The sequence below is a fragment of the Fringilla coelebs genome (genome assembly GCF_963513975.1).
Source record: "Fringilla coelebs genome assembly, chromosome: 1".
Classification (NCBI taxonomy): Eukaryota; Metazoa; Chordata; class Aves; order Passeriformes; family Fringillidae; genus Fringilla; species Fringilla coelebs.
In genome coordinates this window covers 24,399,251-24,421,011 of record NC_140028.1, presented here as the reverse complement: position 1 = coordinate 24,421,011, position 21,761 = coordinate 24,399,251, and the positions used below count along the sequence as shown (strand labels likewise).

The 21,761-nt window shown below is 39.1% G+C and overlaps 1 protein-coding gene across 1 annotated transcript; it reads left to right on the top strand.

Annotated features, from left to right (window-relative positions):
- Positions 1 to 376: 376 nt before the first annotated feature.
- Positions 377 to 21,725, top strand: INTS8 (integrator complex subunit 8). The gene is made up of 27 exons (XM_084211130.1): positions 377 to 557; positions 1,778 to 1,952; positions 3,845 to 3,985; positions 4,410 to 4,481; positions 5,666 to 5,717; positions 5,947 to 6,129; positions 6,682 to 6,789; positions 7,440 to 7,595; positions 8,135 to 8,235; positions 8,575 to 8,716; positions 10,475 to 10,545; positions 10,677 to 10,852; positions 11,705 to 11,838; positions 12,444 to 12,554; positions 13,218 to 13,419; positions 13,966 to 14,087; positions 15,090 to 15,274; positions 16,653 to 16,686; positions 17,346 to 17,402; positions 17,488 to 17,549; positions 18,200 to 18,318; positions 19,476 to 19,579; positions 20,182 to 20,232; positions 20,885 to 20,958; positions 21,035 to 21,099; positions 21,196 to 21,239; positions 21,510 to 21,725. The coding sequence occupies exons 1-27, from the start codon at positions 428 to 430 to the stop codon at positions 21,624 to 21,626; spliced, it is 2,988 nt and encodes a 995-aa protein (XP_084067256.1). The 5' UTR covers positions 377 to 427; the 3' UTR covers positions 21,627 to 21,725.
- Positions 21,726 to 21,761: the final 36 nt, after the last annotated feature.

Sequence of the window (21,761 nt, the reverse complement as noted above, 5' to 3'; positions counted from 1 at the left end):
CCCAACCCCTTAACATTCTAGGATTCCATTATTTAAATCTGCCTCCATGGATAAGGCTCATGGGCAGGAGCACGGAGGGCGAGCCATTTATCGGCCTGAGGGCTCACAGGGAGCGCTGCGGGGACAGGACCGCAGTGGACGCAAAGGCAGAGGGACGGCTGCGGGGACAGGCAGGGGATATGCGCCGAACTAGTGACTTCGGAAAGAAAACCACCTCTTCCACAAGCGAGCCAGGCTGCTCAGCCAACAGGCCCGCCCAGCCGCGAACCCGCAGAGCCGCCCCACAGGCGCCGCGCTGCCCGCGCCGCGACGGGCGGGGTCCTGCGCGGGCCGCCTCCGAGGGGGCGCGGCCGGCGGCCATCTTGTGCAGCCGGCGGTGGCTGCGGTGCCGAGGGGTTTGTGCGGAGCTCCCCGCCGAGCGGCCGGCATGAGCGCGGAGGCGGCGGACCGGGAAGCCGCCACCTCCAGCCGGCCATGCACGCCGCCGCAGACGTCGTGGTTCGAGTTCGTGCTGGAGGAGGCGCTGCTAGAGCAGCACCTGCAGAAGCCCTCTCCCGGTGCGTGCCCTGCTGGCCGCCGCCTCCCCGCGGCCTCGGGTTCGGCCCGGCCCCGCTCCCCGGCCCCTCCTGGGGCAGGGCCGTTCTGGGGGCCGTGAGGCGTCAGTGCGGGGGCTCTGCTGCGGTGCTGGGCAGCGGGCGGCAGAGGGAGCCGGGCACTGCCCGCGGCCGTGCGGCGGCATTTACCGCCGGCAGTAATGCGGTTTTTCTCATTTCACTTTATCTTTCTTGTTTAGTAACTCCATTTCTCTGTCTTTCTTGTCTGGTAGATCGCTTTTCCTTTCGCGTATGTGAATGTTGTGTGCGGAAGTGTAGTTTGTTTGTTCGGTGGGGAGTGCTGCTTGGGCATATCATTGCAGTTGGCGGCTGGTTTTCTGCCATTGGAGTCCTGTTAGTGGCAGGAGCTGAAGTCCTCCGAAAGGTTCAGTGCTGAAGTTGCTCTCTGGACCAGGAATAAATAGAAATATCGTCTGATGTAGTATAAGAAAGTGGCCGTGTTTAAAATTACCTGATCTTTTGACAGTCATAAGTGGTAGTCATCTTTTTCAGCACCTGAATTCTGCGAGGAGGTGGAGGCAACAGGAAAACCTGGGCCAGTGTTGCCTCTACAAAAAGTCAATTAAAGCGTAATCTATCTTAGATCTATGCTTAGATTTTATACTCTGCTTTGTAATGAATTAAGTAATTTGATAATACTTGCTTTATATTTCACAAAGTTCAGTGAGAGTGTAATAGCTATGGTTTGGCCTCTTTTTTCAACAGCTGAAAGGTATTGGCTACCTTATTGTAAGGGAGAGATGCTGTTTTTTAACCAATCTGAAAGTGTTTTCTAAATGTATTCAGAAGTACCAGTTACTTGTAAATGTATTTTATGTGCAGAGGATAATTACAAGTAGATGTATAGTTTTTATATCTTGTCATTTCACTAGACAGCATTTATTTTCAGTAGATGCAAGTATCAAAACATAATTAATACAAAATAGTGAAAATAAATAAAAGTGTGAGAATGTGTTTACCATGGTCAAGTGAACTTTAACGTTAAGCAAAGATATGTTGATAGTCTGATTTCAGTGAGCACATGCAAGACACCATTTGGGATTAGAATCTACCAGGTAACAATGTCAGCACTATTAACACCAAGGATAAAAGAACTGTGTTCATAGCTGGGGGAAAAACATTAATTTACAAAGAATTTCAGGAGTGGCTGTGTTTTTTTGCAGACCCTCCACCTGTGCAGCTGATTGTTCAGTTCTTGGAACAAGCTTCAAAACCATCAGTGAATGAACAGAACCAAGTCCAGCCACCACCTGATAACAAAAGAAACCGCATTCTAAAACTTCTTGCTCTCAAAGTTGCTGCTCATCTGAAGTGGGATTTGGATGTATTAGAAAAAAGGTACAGTCTGTATATCTTCATGCTAAGTTTACTAAATTGAAGTGGCTTGAGATACTTATTTTAAAAAACGGAAATCTGTCTTGCTCCCTTTTGGGTGTGATAATTGAAATCTAGTTTTATTTTAGCTGTAAGTTAGAAAAGGGTTTTGATAAAGGCAGTGTGTCTTAACAAATCAACAGTGTTTAGAGTGGAAAAACAGCATCTTAGATATCTTAGACTGTAAGATATCTACATGTCAGCTTCATAAAGATGAATTGGAGGTTATGTTTCTTCAGTGACAAAACTAGCATGAGTTTCCTCATTCTGACATGCTTGAAATTGGAGGTCTTGCTCCAGTGTTGTTGATGTGAATAACTCCATGTATTTGTGACCTAGGTCACTGAAATGACTGTGGCTGAAATAGACAGACCCCAGTTTTGCATCTTTCCTTTGGAAATTTCAGCTGAAAAATGGTCTGATGAGCTAGAACAGTCGAGAGCTACTTCACTTTGGCAGTGCTGTGCATGTTAGGGAGCTGCAGGTCACAGAATCACAGGATGGGCATGGTTAGAAAGAACCACAGTGGGTCATCTGATCCAACCTCCCTACTCCAGCAGGGTCATCCCAAAACACATGGCACAGGATTGTGTCCGGGTGATTCTTGTTTACACTCAGCTTCCTGTTTGCACTTAGGTAATGGCAGAAGTTCCTTATTCATTCACATGGGTCTGTTGCCCCCTTTATCTGTAATTTAATGTAAAATCTTAAGGAGACAATAATTGCCCTGGTTCTAACTTGCATGGAATTATAGAATCATTGAGGCCAACTGTTAATTTGACACTGCCAAGCCTACCACTAAGCCATGTCCCTAAGTGCCACATCTGCATATAATTTAAATACCTTCAGGGTATGATGATGACTCAACCCCTTCCCTGGGCAGCCTGTTCCAATGGCTGACCACCCATTTGGTAAAAAACTTTTTCTAAAATTCAATCTAAACCTCCCCTGGCACAACTTGAGGCCACTCCCTTTCATCCTGTCACTTGCCTGGGAGAAGAGACTGACCACCCACTGGCTACAACCTCCTCTTGTGGAGGTGTAGAGAGTGATAAGGTTCCCTCTGAGCCTTTTTTTCTTCTGGCTAAACAGCCCCAGTTCCCTCAGCCGCTGCTTGTAGAATGCTTCTGATTGAGCACAAGACCTAAAATTTGTTAAACAGAAATCCTGGCTTTAGCTGCTAAAAGTGTAGTTTCACTGGTTGTTTTCAATACTTGTTGCAAAGCATGTAAATTTTTCACAGGATCAAAGGTACTTTGGCAGTAGCTGATCTAATTTCAAATAAGGTCTAAATTAGTAATAGTATTTTTGTTGTGTTAAATTATACCACAAAAGCTTGGAGCAGTGCAGTCCAGCCTGCATGTCTTCTCATTTTATTATAGAGAGTTCTGTCCAGCTAATGTATCTTGTACTTACCACTATTCAGAAAGTTCCTAGTCTTAACTTCACTTCGTGTGAGTGAGATTTCATTTGTGATGGAAATAGGGTTGCTTACATTGAGGGAGTATGATCTGGGGCTGCTTTGGAAGAACTTCTTGTTAGCTGGGTCGTGCTGTTACAGGTGACTGGATTATTCTGGTACGATGCCTGTGTGGCACAGAGTAGCGGTCCAGCTGTCAGGGCAGTTGAACCACTGCTTGGGCCCATCCTCTTGGGGTTAATTTATGCAGCTAATACTGGTAACTGCTTTACATACCTGATCTCAAATGCTGAATAAACATCCATGTGATGTTAAGCACTGAATAGTACTTAACAGTGTTCAGTAACCAGTTGTAAATAGTAGTGTACATTGTTTAACTTTCCATAAGTAGATTTACTCTATGAAGTATCTGATTCTGTCTTTTATTTTTTAATAGCTTGTCTGTTCCTGTATTGAACATGCTATTGAATGAACTTCTGTGTATCAGCAAAGTTCCCCCAGGAACTAAACATGTGGATGTAGATCTGTCCAGCTTACCCCCAACCACTGCAATGGCAATACTGCTCTACAACAGATGGTAAACTATTACGTGGCAATAATATAAAATCATTATGGAACAAAGCAGTGCTTTCTTCTGTTTGTATAATTGTATGTAGAAGGAGAAAGAATCCTAAATTACTAATAAGTGTTGTGATCTGTTGCTAGGTTATGTTAAAATAGCTGAGTCTGAAAAGCTATTCTAGAGCTGGTTTTCTTTCCTAAAAAAATAGTCAAGATAATGATTTGAATTCTCTCCTTATAAATATAAAAATCTTCATCTTTCAGCTTTTTATGGACATAAGAGCATTTCTTAGTTGCTAGGTGTGCTCTTTGGTAAAGGATGTATGCTAATGGTATAATGTTTCTGAAATGGTAAACTGCTATTATCAAGAGGCCTGTAATCTGCTTATTACACTTCTGAGGCTAACAGCATTCTTTGCCTAATTTTTTCCCCTGTGTAGGGCCATAAGGACCATTGTTCAAAGTAGTTTTCCTGTAAAGCAAGTGAAGCCTGGTCCGCCTCAGTTAAATGTGTAAGTTACAGATATAATTAATTTGGATGTCATAGGTATTTTATAATCAGGAATGTAGTTTCTAAGTGGATTAAATCATGTTAATAACATACAGTTTCTTAAAATGTCTAGTTGTTACATGGAAAACTTGGGTTTATTTCAAGTATATTCTCACTTTCCTGTCATATACAGGAAATTTCCATATACATATGATACATATGTACATACACTTGTCTGTTCTTCCACTCTGTCAATGTTATAATCTCTGTGATTTTGTCATGGCATGAAAAATCATGAGAGGAAGAGAGATGACAATTTGCCTTGGCAGAATGCTTATGCTGTAGTTTAGATGGGGTACATTTCTTGCATCCTTTTGCATCCCTTACTTTCAGTAGCTTGCTTAATATGGTTGTTTTATTACAACAGTTGGAAGCATTGTGTATGATAACCCTAGAAATAGTGAAGTATTTGCTTCATTAGGCAATAATTCATAATTTAAAATCAATTTTGCATTTTGCCTTCTAGAAACTGTGAGGCTTTAGTAACAACTTGTCCATGACTTTTATATTAAAGGTTTCTCCAAAAGTTGGAAGTATCTAAGGGGTGCTTTTTATATGCTTTATGTTAATTTTACACTTAAGCATTATACCGTACTTGTTTGACAGAGTCTGTTAAATATGTTGATTAAACATACTCTTCTTCCTCCTCCTTATTTTACTATAGATCTTATATTGTCCTATATGTATCAGAGTCTGATCCTGAATTAAAAAAAATCTGTGTGGGAAAATAATTAAAAAATGCTTTTAATTTTTACATAAACATGTGAACATGCTTCTCCCCCTGACATGTTTGAGAAGATTTAAATGTTGAAGCTTCATGAGACTTGAGGCTGTGGAAGCTTTCTTCATTATTGTTTTGCTATTGAATTGGTATTAGCAATCTGATCTTAAAAAAAGGAATGATAACTTTTTGTTTTATTGAACCACATTCTCATACAAAACTATCTTTTGATTGTACAATATTTCAGATATAGATAGATTAGAGCAGGCAGTGGTCCTGCATTTTGACGTTCAAAGTATGGTTCAAAGTATGGTTAAGCAAATCCAAGCAGGAATTATGAATTATTGTGATCTAGAACATGAAATAAAGTAATGTGCAGATCTGTCTTATAACTGAATTCTTGACCTCTTGTGTCTAACTTGCAGTATGAATCATATTCAGCAAGAAAAGGAACTAACTGAAAATATTTTGAAAGTGGTGAGACTCTTTTCCCTTCATATTTTTGCTCAAATTTACAAGTAAATATTAATTTCTTTCTTATATAAGAAATACAAAAGCCAGTTCTACATTGTGTAGAATTTTTTTAAAGGACTTTTTTTAAAACTATCCTTTTACTGAACTGTTAAAAATGTAGCATTAACTTAAACCCAGAGTTAAACTCGAGACCAAGAGGTTAATTCTTTTAAATGTATTTGAACTATTACAGTTGAAGGAGCAGGCTGCTGATTCCATCCTGGTCCTGGAAGGAGCACTTAAATTAAACAAAGATCTTTATGTCCATACTATAAGAACTCTGGATTTATTGGCCATGGAACCTGGTATGGTGAATGGAGAAACAGAGAGTTCCACAGCTGGACTGAAAATCAGTGCAGAGGAGATACAGTGCCAGGTAGTTCATGTTTTGCACTAAAGCTTTCAGTTTATATCTGTTTCTTTAGAAAAAGTGTTAAGTAATAATTTTGAGGTAAATCACAGTTTTTTTCTATTAATGTTCCCTGTGTTGCTTTGGGTTTTTTGTTTGTTTGTTTGTCTGTTGGTTTCTTTTGTAATGCAATGAAATAATACTGGCTTCATTTTTGCATTAATAGAACTTTTTTTAATCATTGTAACTATTGTTACTTCCCACTAACCTCTCACTTTTGCCCTCTCAGTCCCCTGAAATAACCCATTATATGACAAGGACAGCTTATTGCATTGCTTTAAATTATTATAGGGTAATAATTCTTTAATTTTGTAATGCTTATGCAGAATTACTCAGACTGAGATTGCAGTTAAAGGGGAAGCAATGGAAGTATGTGGGGTAAGGTGTGCAGTGTATGTTGGCAAATTAGATAAAAGTAGGAGTAATTTATAGTACATGCAACATTTGAGCTGAAATACTTAATCTTGACTCGGAACATGATGTCCAAGACTGTGTGTTTGATATCGGTGCTGTTTGCAGGTTTGCTATGATTTGGGTGCAATCTATTTCCAACAAGGATCTACAAATGCAGCTGTTCATGAAAAGGCTAAGGAAAAGTTTTTCAAAACAAAGGAGTTGATTGCAAAGGTAAGAAGTGTTCTTTTAGCATATGTATTCATCTGTTTTGTAAAAAAACCCCCTTGTCTAAATTCTTGCTTCTTTCTTTAGCAGTTTAATAACTCTTAATGGTACACCGTTTTTTTAAAAAAAAAACTTCCTGAAGTTTTGAGAGTGTTTTTTTTTCATGTTGTGCCTAGTTTGAAATTGTATTAATTGGTTGCAGTATATTGCTGCTTTGTTCTACATTTTCTAATGAATAGTCTTTTACACAAATTATATTGATGCAGAAATTCCATCTCCAGTGCTAATACTAGCTTGACTGAACAGTACATCCTGTGTCCATGGTGATGATGTGTTTTTGAGGAAGGTAACCATACAGCACTTCCTGGTTTTATTGTTAATCTAACTTTTCCTTGGAAATCAGATTGTCTATGTTCTAATCTTTTTAAAAAGTACATCTTAATTTATAAGTATGGTATGCTTCCTTTTTTATTTTGCTTCATATTCATATTTCCAAAACTTTAGAATTCCAGTTTTTATTTAAATGAAGTGTGTACATGTACATTCTTTTGATCTTTTGCTGTTATTTGGGGAAATTGTGAGTCTCTGTGTCTGAATTAAGCATATATTTCATAGTACTTTGGCTACTAAGATCTGCTGTAACTCTTACTTTTCAGAATGGCTCATCATCACTTCATTTTACCATAGATGAAGAACGGTTAGCTGGGTATTGTCAAGCTTGTGAAGTTCTCACCTCATCTTCTGATGATGCATCTCAACAGGCAACTCCATACAGTAAAATCCACAGCTGTATGAAATCTGGCAAATATCAGGTAGAATGCCTAAACAAACCCATGTATATTTGAAGGGGATTTTTATCATTCTTTGTGGAGGATTCCACTTGAACTGGTATGGATTTTAAGACATGTTAAATGGCAATTTAACCATTTACGTACTGTTTTAAATCCTATGTGTTTAGGACTATAACATAATCTGGTAGATAGTAGATTAAAATATTTTGGATTCCATACAATGTTAAATAATACCTGCCAGCTGAGATAAGGGCTTCTCAGGTAATTCTTTGGGTATTGAGAATTATTCTTTCAGCTAATTCTCAGGTTCTAATTCCTTGGGTTTCAGAGGCTGTTGCTACTTAGATGTGCAAGTTTGTTTCGGGTTTTTTTTTGTTTGTTTGTTTATTTTTCTGATAATAAAGAACTTTTGTTACTTGATTCGTTTTGATCAATTAATTTTACTATTCAATATGGATGTGAGATGCTTCTCTTAGTTTCCTCATTTTTACCAGATAAAATAATTTTCTGTCTGGTTCTTTTGCGTTATGCATTGACTATTCCAACTGTTTTTGTTGCAGGACTTAGTGAAGATATTCCTTGAAGATAACGTAACACTCAGTTTACCTGAACAGTTCAGACAGTCAGTGCTGAGAGAACTCTTCCAAAAAGCTCAGCAAGGGTGAGACATTAAATAATGATCAATGTCCAATGATGATGAAGAGCAATTTTCATTAGTTATGTTTTTTAAGGAAAGTATGTAAAATCCTTTAACAACAAACTACTTACATGCAAAAAATACCAGCCTTCATTTCTGTTAGCAATGGTCTAAATTACATTTTACATCACACCATAGCTCCTTGGTTGTATCTCAGTGTGGCCATAAATGGAAAAAATGTCATGAACATTAACAGTTGATTTTGTGACTTGCCTGATTTTTAAAAAATTTTTTCCACCTGCTGCAATACCACTCTTTATGTGTAAGAGCTATCCTGTGATCATCAGTTTTGTGTTCCTGCAGGAATGAGGCTCTGGATGAAGTCTGTTTCAAAGTCTGCGTGTGCAACACAGTCTGTGATGTATTACAAGGTCGAATAATTGATATTCAGTTTTGTCAACTGTTCCTGAAACCCAGCAAAGAGAAGATAGACTTCCTTCTTGAGGTAAAACATTAATCTAAAATTGCAAATGAAAATGGTATTTAGTGAGAGATTTCTTTCCTGGCATAACTATTATTATTGCAAGTGATGCTCAAATTTCTGAAGCAGAGAAAGGTAACTTCTCAAACATTATTCAACTTGTTTGCAGTTAATACATCTCCACTCAGTGATCAGTTCTGCATCTTTTCATAGCTCTGTTTCCATCTGTCAGGGAGGATCCAGTGGTGAGCTGTTGCTTCAGCTTGTATTTGAAATCACTGCTATTCCTGACATTGTAAAATTATATAGAGATATTGCTGAATATTTGTTCTAGTGGAACAAAGAATCAAATTCTCCAAGAGAGGGAGAATGAGTAGAAAAAGTACCTGTGGAAGAGGACCACTTTTCCCTTATCAGCTTTGTTGTAGAAATTAGCATGTGGTAAAGTGATCCTGAGTTACTGTTACCTTTAGTGAAGCTTTTTAGGAAACTGATATTGCTTAAACTAAACTTAATCCTTTTATTGCTTTGCCATTATTTGAATGTCTTTTATTAATTTGAGCCCAATTCTTTTGCTTGTCTCTTCAAGCATGTGGCAAAAATTAACTGATGGTACTCTATACTGCAGAGCAAGTAAAGGCTTACATCAGCTGCTCATATTGGGACTGAAATATACTTTTTTAAAAAAAATTATTACAAGCTGACAAATTCAACTATCTAGTTATTTTTCAACTGCTGATTAAAAAAAAAAAGTCCTAGTGAATCTTATAATTTTGCACTTAGAAATACTTCATTTTTAAACTCATGTGCTAAATGACCTTGTGTGGCACTTGGTGTCAGTGCTTTTGTGTACCAGAGCAGTAAGAAAAAGGAATGTGGATTATATCTAACGGAAGATTACAGTTGTCTGAAACATCCTATCTTGTGTAGAGGTTGTAGGAAATTGATCCATATGTGATGGCAATAGCTTTTATCAGGTTTACTTCAGAGACAGTCTTATTTCACACAGTTGTACTGAGACTTCTGTATCAAGCTTTGTCAGTCAAATCTTATCTTTATTTGGCTTACAAGAAACCCTTGAGAGCTGGTCTCATCTCTGCAATTAGAGTAACTGAGTCATGACAAGATTACACAGAGCAAAACAGAAATACTGGTTTGATTCCAGATGAATTAGGGTAACTACCCAGCAATGCTGCACTTGGTTCCCACCCAACAGCACTTGAGCAGATTCAAAAATTACTCTACAAAGTAAAAACAACAGACAGGCCAAAAGAGTTGGAATTGTTTAGCATGGAGAAGCAAAGGCTCCGAAGGGATCTTGGAGCACTTTCAGGTTCCTTAAGGGACTAGAAGAAAGCTGTTTTGCATTTTGTTGTGGGACAGGACAAGGGTAATAGGTTCAAACTCAAAATGGCAGATTAAATATTAGGAGGAAATCCTTTACAGTGAGGGTGGTGAGGCACTTGAACACGTTGCCCAGAGAAGCTGTGGATGCCCCATCCCTGGAAGTGTTCAAGGCCAGGCTGCATGGGGCTTTGGGTAACCTGGTCTTCTAGTGAAAGGCGTCCCTGCAATGGCAGGACTTTTAGAACTGGATGATCTTTAAGGTCTCTTCCAACCAAAACCGTTCCATGATTCTATAGCTTTGTTGCCTTGCTTGAAATAGAGATTTCCTGGCTGTTAATACTTGTGAGACAGAAAGCTGGTCAGTAACACTGGCTGTAACTAAATATTATAAATGTGCAAAGGGGCTGCTTAGTTACTTTCTGCTTTCTTTTCCAGGTTTGTTCAGGGTCAATAAACTTGGAAAGTGCTTCTGAGGAACTGAAGAGAAGAATGGCAGCGTTTCTCAAGTATGTACCCATACTAAGATAACATGAATTTGCAAGCAGTGTAATACAGCATAATAAATATTTCAAGAACTTATAACTGGAAAAATAAGCACTTTTTTCCTGCTTATGTACTAACATTTTTATTTGCTTAGAAACTTGTGTTTGGGCATGGAAGATCTTCAGTTTGTCTTCATGATTTCATCTCATGAGCTTTTCATAAAACTGCTGAAAGATGATGAACGGAAGCTGCTCATTGACCAAATGCGGAAGAGATCTCCTCGAATCAATCTGTGCACAAAACCTGTGACTTCTTTTTATGATATCCCAGGTAACTTTCACAGCATTTTCATTAACTTATGAGCAGACAGTGCCCTGTTTCCATGATGAAAACCTTGAGGTTACGAAGTGCAGGTCTGTTCTCAAAAAAGTTTAGAATGTTTTTAGAGTAGTTCCTGTTGTTAGTTGGTGCATGTCCTGCTTGTTCAGGAGGGTGTCTGTTACTTGCTTGTATCTCAAGTGAGTGTAATAGATAAGCTCAAATTAATGTGCCCTCGGTGATAGAGTGAGAGAGTATAGCATTGGTTTGAACAAAATGTAGCTGTGGCAGCTGTTCCCAGAAAGGGAACCCTGCCTCTGACATACATTAATGATGACGTGGCTGTGTGGTAAGCGGAACCAGGAGTGCCATCTGAATGAAATTTTTAACCTACCAAAGTAAACCACAGATCTTTTCAACCAGTTAAATTCCCTGATACAGCTGGCTGGCTGTGCAGCTGCACAAGTCAAAGCTAACAAGAGGTGCCAGGTGGTGGCTGGAGCTGGAAAGGCCTTACATTTTCTGCTCTAATGCAATCCTGCAGTAACTTAAACCAGTTAAGACAATGTGTATTTTCACTAGAGCAGTGTAGGAACACCCTTAATGAAGATCTTGAATCTATTGTTTTGCTATAGCAAGAGTCCTCAGAGCTGCTGGAGTGAGGAAGGGCACTTGCAAGCAGCCCTTTAGGTCAGGGTGAAGGTAGCACAAGGTGTTTATCAGAGGGCACGAAAGAATGGCTGGACCTTTGAAGCATGATATATCTGCTCTTCTTACCATGTTCTGATTGAAGTGTTATATACTAAAAAATTGGAAGTATCTACATTAAGAAGTGTGCTGAAGACCTAGTTGCTTTTCTTCCAGCTTCAGCAAGCGTCAATATTGGCCAGCTTGAACATCAGCTCATACTGTCAGTGGATCCTTGGAGGATTCGCCAGATCTTGATCGAGTTGCATGGTATGACCTCAGAACGCCAATTCTGGACAATTTCTAATAAGGTAACTTAGTTCATGTGCTCACTAGACACTATAATTCAAGGACTGGTTAGGTATCTCTGCAGTGAACAACAAACATTTTCTCATAGATCTTCAGGGTGACTTATTTTTTCCCTCTCTGCACAGTGGTGGTTTAATAAGAATGATGATACATATCTAAACTCGCATTCTATGTGAAGAGTATTACAACAAAACCTCTAACCTTTATTTTAAGGAATAAAGGCTGTATCACAAGCTTTCCTTATGAGAAAAGATGTTTTCGTAGCTTCTGCTTTGAATGTTCTGACTAGATAGCAATATTGTTTTAGCTTAAATTTCTGTCAGTAGAAGGTGGGAGCAGGAGAAAGGAAGACTTTGTTTAAATCAAGATTTCTTGTCTTTTTTTTTTTTGTTCCTCCCCTTAATTATTGCATATTCAGAGTGTGAACAATGGGTACTTAGGCATTTTTATTGGATTTCTAAATGAGCCATACCTTACTTGTTATTAGATGTAAAGACAGGAATTGGCAGTCATTTTCAGTAATTGGGGTTTGTTTGTGTTCTTTCAAGCAGTGATATGAATTCTAAAACTTGTTTCTGTGCAAATATCCTATGCATTTCTCTCCCAGTGGGAAGTACCAAATGTTTACGGCAGTGTTATTTTAGGAATCAAAGACAGTCTGACTAGGGATTTGGTCTACATCCTGATGGCGAAGGGATTGCACTGCTGTGCCATTAAGGTGAGCAAGCCATATGAGCTTACTGGTTGGTTTGGACAATTGAATCTTAATGAAATTGACAATTTGAAAGGCCCTTTTTTAGAAAAATAACTGAAAAATTGGGTGGTGGGGGAGGTGTTGTAACAAGTTCCATGTGTTGTGTAATGGATAAGTATTTCTGTCTCTCAAAGTTTCATCAGCAGAGCAAAGATAATGGCTTTCCAGTGAGTTGGGCCTGGAGATAATTTCATTTATGTAAAGTTTTGATTATGTTGTTCTAGATCATGTGGCATCTACATCCAGTGGTGATTTGATTTACTGATATAAAGTGCTGTTCTTTTGAATAAATATTTTGCATAAGGAATTTATTGGAATGCTGTTCTATTTTCCTTGTAATTGACAAATTTGCTAAGCTGCAGCTTAAACAAAATTGTACCAAGCATGCCAGTACTTGATTCTAGCATGTTTTTGCTTAAACTCCTTGTTTTGTTTTCAAAAGATCTGGAACTCTTAATAACAAATCCAAAGGACTCATAGGTAGACACTGCGAGATGCTTGAACAGTGCTGATGCTAATGGATGCCAAGGCTGGTTCAGCCAATATAGAGCTGAATGCACTTTAGCTTGTAGTATTTCCCCTTATGAATTAATTAGGAATCATTAATGCATATAATTTTTATTGCAGGATTTTGTCCATGCAAAACAGCTTTTTGCTGCTTGCTTGGAGCTTGTGACAGAGTTCTCTCCAAAGCTCCGTCAGGTCATGCTGAATGAAATGCTGCTTTTGGACATTTACACTCACGAAGCTGGAGCTGGTGCTTCTGGAGAGCGTCCTCCTTCTGATCTTATAAGCAGAGTCCGAGGATATTTGGAAATGAGAGTACCTGGTAAGTACATTACTGTCTTTCTGAGGATGCAGTAAAGCACAAACCTTGAGAGAATGGGAAAAAATCCACAGCAAAATAAAACAACTTTGTATTGCAGGTTAACCACTTAGGTGTGTAAGTGGAAAAACAGTGACTTTGATGGTGGTTTTAGTAAGTCTTCAGAAGTTTCATTAGTTTTTAGAATTTGGAAGTGAGCATGATGCCTGTCTGTTGCTAAACATTGACAGTTTCTATTCAGTGCCACTTAAAGGACTTGAACAGGATAAACATCTCTGCACTTCTGCCTGAAGGGTTTTGCTAGTTGTTAAAGCTTTCTCCTGGTTTCACAATGAGAGAATGGTATCGTACTGTTGTAATTAGATGAAACCCTTCTTGCTCCTAATTTCCAGAGGTGAGGTCTCTTGTCAGGCTAAGCATCTTATTTTCCTGTGGGAACAAAAACAGCTGATTAGAGGGAATGGGATATGCTTATTTTCATACAGCAGCATTTCATAACACCGTTCTCTCAAAAATAAAAAGTTAAACAAAGAATCCCTTTCCTTTTAGATATTCCTCTTCGACAAGTTATAGCTGAAGAATGTGTTGCCTTCCTGTTAAACTGGTGTGAGAACGAGTATTTGACCATGCAAGTTCCATTACCTCTGGTTCAAACTAATCCTTATGTGAAGGTAACAAGTGCTCAGTCTCAAGGCTTTCTCGGACTGTAATTGACTTTTTTTGTTGAAGTATTTTGTACTTTTCAAAGCAAGTACCCTTCTGCTCAAGAGCATGGGGCTTTGTGGCTGTAATGAATTAAGTAAGGGGTAGAACATGGTAGGGCTAAGCAACAAGCATGTTTAGCACTTGACATGGAAAACATGGAAACTGTGCTGCAGGAGCACATGAAATCTTGGCCCTTGTCAGCTGCCAGCTAAGGTTGGTTCCATCAGGGGAGTGTGGTTAGCATTGGTGGCTGAAACACTGTAGCACTTCCTAAAGGACTCTCCTCTTAGCTGGAATTCAGCCTAGGTTTATGTAGGAGGTATGAGAAGTGTGCAGATCTCTGTTTTCAAGTCTGGCTTCTTTTCTGTTCCTGAAATACTTGTGTTCCAAAGGCCCTGTAAAAGTTCAGTTCTTTTACCTAACACCGGTGTTGAATATTTGGAGGCATTCAAGCCCTGTCTTCTTTGAAACTTTGTTTTCAAAATTGTTTTGCAGCAATGTTTCTACTTCACAGTTAAGCTATGGAGCAGAAGGCAGGTTGTATTACAGGATGGTTTCATTTTTACCCTGCTCTGCTTACCTATGATACTTCCTAATTTCTGTTCTGAGTTTCAGCTTTTTTGTATAACGTTGTGCCAGTTTCAGTTAAGATTAATTACTATATGGAAGTTAACTGAGTTCCAAAGAGCCAGTCTTTGTAAAACGGTATTTTATGGGGGTTAGATTTTATGTAAGTTTGTAATAATGAAATACACACCAAGGAAGCTAATAAATGGAACAATGCTCTCTTTAATTCCTGTTTTCCAGCTTCTTCATCAGTGTAATCTGCTGCAAAATTTAGTCAGATTCTTTTGTAGTTTATAATTTAAAATCACTTGCTTAGCCACTTTAAAGGCCAGTAATTCCTTTGCTGTAGATGATATGCAGAGAAGCCTTAGTTCCTGTATTTTTTCTGTTGCATTGCATAGCTGGGCCAGTTGCTGGCTGCTACATGCAAGGAACTGCCAGGTCCCAAAGAAAGTAGACGCACAGCTAAAGATCTCTGGGAAGTCGTTGTACAAATCTGCAGTGTATCCAACCAGCACAAACGTGGCAGTGATGGAAGAGTGAGTTTGATAAAACACAGGGAATCTACATTGGGTATTATGTACAGGTATGGTTTCTAAAATTATTTTTGAAGATGACTTGAATGGTTTGTTTGATTCCATATTTTCATCAAAAATTGTCTGGATTCCACTGCCAGAGTGATGGCAGCAGCTAAAGATCTGATCCACTGTGGGAGTTGGATGTTAGTAGGGATGTACTGACTTTCCTTTTCAGAGGCAGAAGCGGAGTGTGTGGGAGGCAGCTCTCCATGCAGAAACTGAAGCGTACATGGCTGTGCTCCCTTTATAACCAGTGAAGTCAATGGCGTCTAGAGGGCAGTAGAGCTGATGGGCTGGAGCTGTCTGCCCTGCAGCAAATAGAATTACTGTGTATCAGTTCTATACTTTTATAGCTGTATCAAGCACATAGCTCACAGCATGGGTATCTATACTTAGCTTTGTTTCTGAGTCTAAAGCTAAATGTTACTCAGTCTTGAAATTAAATTCTAATTCAGCTAAACTCTGCAAAGAGTAAGAAAATCAAATTACTCTGGTCAAGAGTCTTCTCTGTCAGACACCTTGGCAGCCTTAGCCTCAAATTACTGTTTCAGGACTCTCTGATTTGTCCAGTGTTCATGGCCTGTTCTGAAGTCTGAGCCTAAGTTGTCTAATATGGTACAGTTTGGCTTGTGTGACTGTATTGAACAGCTTTCCACGTTAAAGCCTTGGGAGAGGTGCCTCTGTCAAACCTGTGCCTGTCTTTGCCTTCCTTGAGCTAATCAGGTTAAGGTGTGCTAAAGGCCAGCTGCGTTTGCTTACGTGCTGTGGGGCAGGTGTAAGGGGTACCAACGTGCTGTAGCTTCCAGTTGTGTACTCTGGCAAGGAAAAGGAGTACAGATGTACTCCAGGTTACTGAACCTTTCCTCGTCCCTCTGATTCAAACAGAAAGTGCAAGTAAAGGGCAGTGACCCTCTTGTTATTATGGAAAAGAAGTAGTGGAAACTTTTCCGAAGGTTGTCCTTGTCTGGATTGTCCTATGGTGACAATATCTGATGTTCATTACAAGGAAACTGAAGTACATTATAAGTGATCACTGTGTTCCCTCTTCTCTAAGTGTGTAGGTCATTGTTGCAAACCTAGCTTGGGGAGTTGCAGTACAGTTCAATTGATTTCCCCTTTAGAGTCAGTGGTTGACTTCTGTGATTTTCATGCCTTTTATAGCTTGATAGAAGAACATACTTAACCTGTTTTTAGTGTAAAATTTGCTAGTAACTGTATTAAAAGTGAATGGGCTGGTTGAGTATTTTCATTTCTGTGCCCTACGTTTGTAAACTTAGAGGTGATTTTAACAGGTGAAGAATTTGCTCTACTGACTTGTGTTTTAAGTGTGCATATATTCTTTATTTTGGATGATTACTTACATGGGTATTTGTGTCCCTAATTTAGGAGTGAATTGTTGTCCTTCATCAAAAAGCTTCGGGTAAGTCACAGTGGTGTTCAAAATATGTTTTTAACCAAAACATCCATTTGGTGTAGTATTTTTCTGGACTTTGTGTTAAATTCCAGAAAATCTAACAGTTATATGGGTGTTTTGTATGGCTGAAAAACGTCTGAGTTTGCTATACCTGGCATACAGCAGTGTGGAATAGCTTGTAAAAAAATTACCCTGAATTCTGATGGAGATCTGTTTACATTGGGAGTGTATTTTATTGCAGCTGTCATGAAGCAAAGCATTCCTTTTGGAGGGAGACAGAAGCTGCTACATGCATCATACTAAGCAGCAGAAGTAAGAAGGAGGGAAATTGTTTATAGCTTCTGGGTTTGTAAATGCATAGAAAGTTGTAGTAACCCTAGCTTAAGTTTAAGGTCAGGTAGTAATCACAGAAACAACATAAAGATGGGTAAAACAAAAGTAAAGTTTATATCCAAGGAGTTATTAAGGAAAATCTGAAGTAATTAAAAACTTCCTACAGAAATATTCTTGCAGTGAGTGTCCTTTTGTTGCAGATCTCTTAACAAAATATTGTCCTATTTCAATAGGAAACTATAATGAGTGCATAACTTCTTACATAGTTTAAAAGCTTAGGGAAGAAAGTAGAGTTTTGTCAGTTCATGGGAATATTTTTTTTTCCCCTCCAGGAACCATTGGTTCTAACTACAATATTGTCCCTGTTTGTCAAACTTCATAATGTTCGGGTTAGTATACATCATCAAAGTCTTTCTTGGTTTTCTTGAATGTTTCTTGTTGTGATTTCTTCTCATACCATCTTTCTTCTCTTAGGAAGACATTGTGAATGATATTGCAGCAGAACACATTTCTATCTGGCCCTCATCCATCCCCAAGTAAGATGATAATTAAAAACACTTTTTTCAATATACTGTATGTGATGGGTTTGGTCCCAGTTACTGTTAGTGTGGTTTCTCCATGTAGAGGCATCACTGCTCCCATTCTGTCTCTGGGAAGGTTGGTTTGAGTACATGGAGAGTTTTGTTCCTAGTTTGATGGTCCTGAAGGAGATGGGGAAAGAAGAAAGAGAAGAAAAAATGTGGTTTTTTTAAATCTCTGTGCTTTATTGAACTATATGTTCACTATATGTGAACTATATAGTACTTTTTATGAAATCACTAATATTTTTTGAGGTATGTTTGAATAATAGCCAAAAGAGAAAGTGGCAAATGGTGTGTATTGGTTTATTCTGACTCTATTAAACTGTATTTCTCCACTGAAATTTAGAGGCTCTATGGGGTGGGATCTCAGAATCTGGTTTAGTTCTGGCTTTTTGTTCAGGCCTGTGAAGGCTGTATTTGTTCAGTCAGATTTACTGTATTGTAACAACAGTAGTCTTAGTCAACACGAAATTCTTTCTGGAGTTAGTTATGCTTTACACTTAGGGCAAGGTGCTTTGGACTTCAATTAGATGGGAAAACAAGTTAGTGGTTAAAAAACCAAAGCAGTAAGTTAGCAATTATTTTTCTTTCTTTTTTTCTTTTAGTCTTCAATCAGTGGACTTTGAAGCTGTAGCTATTACAGTAAAAGAGCTGGTCAGCTATGCCTTGACTATCAATGCAAACAACCACTTCTGGTTAATTATTCAGGCAGATATTTATTTTGGTAAGTGAAACCAGTGTGTCTGTTTAACGTGTGTTGCTGCTCTGAGGTTTGTTTGACATAACCCTCCTTGTATTTTCTTTTATGAAAGGAAGTTTAAGTAATATATGAGGTTAAAATCTTCAAATGCAGTGGTCTAGGTGGATTTGTCTGGGAAGGTGTCTAAGCCCACAAAAAGCCTGAGCTTCTGATAGGTCATGCAGACTTGCTTTTGGGTAAGGAAAACTTCTACAGTTACCCTTAACTTCACTCTTCTAGTGCAGTTGGTCCTTGAGTGGTGTAATTGTGCAAAACCATGGCACATCAGTGTTTTATAAGTGAGTGGAAAGTTGTGAACAATGGCTGCTTTTAAATGTGGAGATCAGCTTCAGTGGTACACAAGATGAGTGGAGTGGAGAGGATCTGTATTTTATATAGGGAAGTATCAAGGGTTTGTAAATGAGGAAGCATGAGGAAGGGTTTGTAAATAAGGAATAGCTACAGCATTATAATCCTTGGGGTAAGAGGAGGAGTCTTAATCTGGTGTTCAGTGCTGTCATGTTTCATGTGGGAGAGTGATTCAGGGTTATAAACCTGTTTTCCATCATTTATTGCCTGTACAAAGTGAAGCAGCATCCCAGAAGGAGGACATTTATGTAGGGAGCCTCAAAGCTGGTGTGTGAAAGAGCAGTGGTGGGAGCAGTGGCAGTGGTCTGTGTTTCAGCAGCCATGGGCAAGCAGGCTGCTCCTGCCACAGAGCCCCAGGAGGCTGCTGCCTTCTCTGAAGCCCAGGGAGGGCTTCCTGGGAGTGAAGTAGTGCTGAGCCATGAGTGCTGTTCTCTCACTCACGCCAAGCCCCATGTGTGCTAGGCTCACTGAAGACAAACTTCCACTCTAAGGTTGATGGATTCAAGACCAACTACCTGAAAAAATAAAACTTAATCTCCAAAAGGCAAAAATTTGCCTGTGGTGCTATTTCCCTGATTGTGTAGTTTTTCCATCTACCACTGTGTAACCACTTTGTGTGTCCATGCTTTTTAAACAATGAAACAAGAGTCATTGTCCCAGTAGAATTCAGCTATGAGATACACATCTGAATAATTCTATAAATAATTGATCTGAGTATTAACTAACTGCTGTAGTTACTGTTGAGACCTTATTTTGCTTTTTTTCCTTGGCAGCAACTAATCAGTATTCAGCAGCCCTTCACTATTACCTACAGGCAGGAGCTGTATGCTCAGACTTCTTTAATAAGATGGTGCCACCAGATGTGTACACAGACCAGGTGAGCTTAAATGAGATTTGCAAAAATCTCTCTTTGGATTCAGTCAGCATCCTGATTCCATGTAGAGACAAAACTGTCCAGCACACACACTTTCTTGTAGTATGTGAGGTGTTATATCTTGATGCATTTAGGAACAGATGTCCTCATCGGTCCTTTTTTCAACTTCTCCTTTGCTGAATCACAGAAGGCTTTTCTGTTAGTTCATAGAGCCTGCAGAGCTGTGTGCTGGGAAAGCACTGTGGGACACCAGGGGAGTGGAGAGCAAAGGGAAAAGCCCAGAGCATGATCAGTGTGTGGTGTGACCATCCCTGGCTCATCCCTGCAGAGCCACACATGCTGGGAGGGCTGGGGCCACACCTGCTCAGGACCAGCAGTGCTCACCTGAGCTCCAGCTGCTGAAAACATCTGGCTCCTACTGTGCTGGAAATGTCTATAGTGATGAAGAGGGATGTGCTAAAGCCTGGGAGTTTCTAGGGGGTGGAAGAATGTAGATAGCTATTTAAGTGGTCCCTTGAATTAAAAAAGAAAACAATAATAAAAATTGCAGTTTGTGTTCCAAAACAAGCATTTCAGAACGTGTTTTGTTTTTAACCTTTCTGTAGGTGATAAAAAGAATGATCAAGTGTTGCTCTTTACTCAATTGTCATACCCAGGTAAGAGGTAAAACATCGTATTAACTAAAACATTTGCTAATAAATATTTATGTAGGGGATAAATTTTAAAAATTTAACTTCCCTAGGAAGTTGAGTTCAACTTCCCTAGGAAATACAATCTGCAGTAGAGTAGGCTTTGTTACCTTTGCTTCTAGGACAGTTTTAGGACTAAAATGAGTAAATAAACATACTTGGAAATGTAAAAAGTAGAAGTAGTCTAGGATGTTTTGTCCTACTTTTCTCTGATAATATACTTTTTTTTCTTTTTTTTTTTTTTTAAGAGAGAAGGTAGCTGTGGGGTGGTGTTGAGAACCCAGTCTTGTTTTTCATAACTCCAGGTGCTATTGCTGATCCATAGGATCAGTCATTCTCCTGGAAGTAACATGGCTTGTACTTGGCTCTGCTTTAAAAGCTCTTAAATGCATTTGGAAACCTGGAAGCCAAGTCACTCCTGATCTGAGTCAATCCCCTTTTCTTGTAGCTGTTGCTACTGCTATGTCAGAATGATCTGTGTTCAGGTGCTCAAAACTTGCTTGCTCTGGAAGTAAGGTCTAGATTAGGTCTAGAAGAGAGTGGAATGAACAAGGCATTGTGTGGAAGGTGTGTTTGTGGGGAATTGAGGCTGTCAGAATCACTGAGTCTTTCCTTATAGGTAGCTATTTTGTGCCAGTTCCTCAGAGAAGTGGACTATAAAACTGCTTTTAAGGCACTGCAGGAACAAAACAGGTAAATGTTACAACAAAGTTTATAGATGCCTAAACAGAGTATGTGACGCTGCCAGTTAACCTGCCTTGTCTTTCAGTCATGATGCCATGGATTCCTACTATGAATACATCTGGGATGTCACCATCTTGGAGTACTTGACATGTATCCTTTTGCTGGAATAGCACACATACTGGATGTTGACAGCTGGGAAAAAGTCCATTATCCAACCTAAGCTGACTTTTCTTGACTCATCCTCAGATCTCCACCACAAAAGAGGCGAGACAGACAAGCGGCAGATAGCAGTAAGTTAACCCAGGCTGCTGGGATTTCTTTACAGAGTCTTTCCCTCCCTGAAATCACCTCTGAAAAGGTGGTTTCAGTTCCAGTCTAAATTTTGTCACACAATTCTTTTAGAATCTGGGCGCTTACGTAAAGTTGTGGCTGAAGGGGTGGGGTGATGGGGCATACAGGAAATAAATACAGAAATAAATCACCCATGGCACTAGTGCTAAAAGTGCCTTGAAATGAAACAGCTCTACTGGAAGGCCTCATGTCTCCTCTTTTGTTTCAAGATAAAAGCCATTGGCCAGACAGAGCTGAATGCCAGCAATCCTGAGGAAGTCCTACAGCTTGCTGCTCAAAGAAGGAAAAAGAAGTTTCTTCAAGCAATGGCAAAACTTTACTTTTAGGCTAATGCTGGAAGACTATTACAAAATGTGTTAGAGTGAAAAAAAAATCTTGCAAGACTTTATTATTTTTTAAAAAATCATTTAAATTTTTGTACAACATTTACAGTCTAGTATCTTTCTTCTTAGAAATAGATG

Excerpts from the sequence above, each read along its gene's own strand:
- INTS8 (XM_084211130.1), top strand. The coding sequence starts at position 428 with ATGAGCGCGGAGGCGGCGGACCGGGAAGCCGCCACCTCCAGCCGGCCA. Across the intron at positions 13,420-13,965 it reads TTTGGAAATGAGAGTACCTG|ATATTCCTCTTCGACAAGTT; the intron begins GTAAGTACATTA and ends CTTTCCTTTTAG. Across the intron at positions 18,319-19,475 it reads TCAGGCAGATATTTATTTTG|CAACTAATCAGTATTCAGCA; the intron begins GTAAGTGAAACC and ends TTTCCTTGGCAG.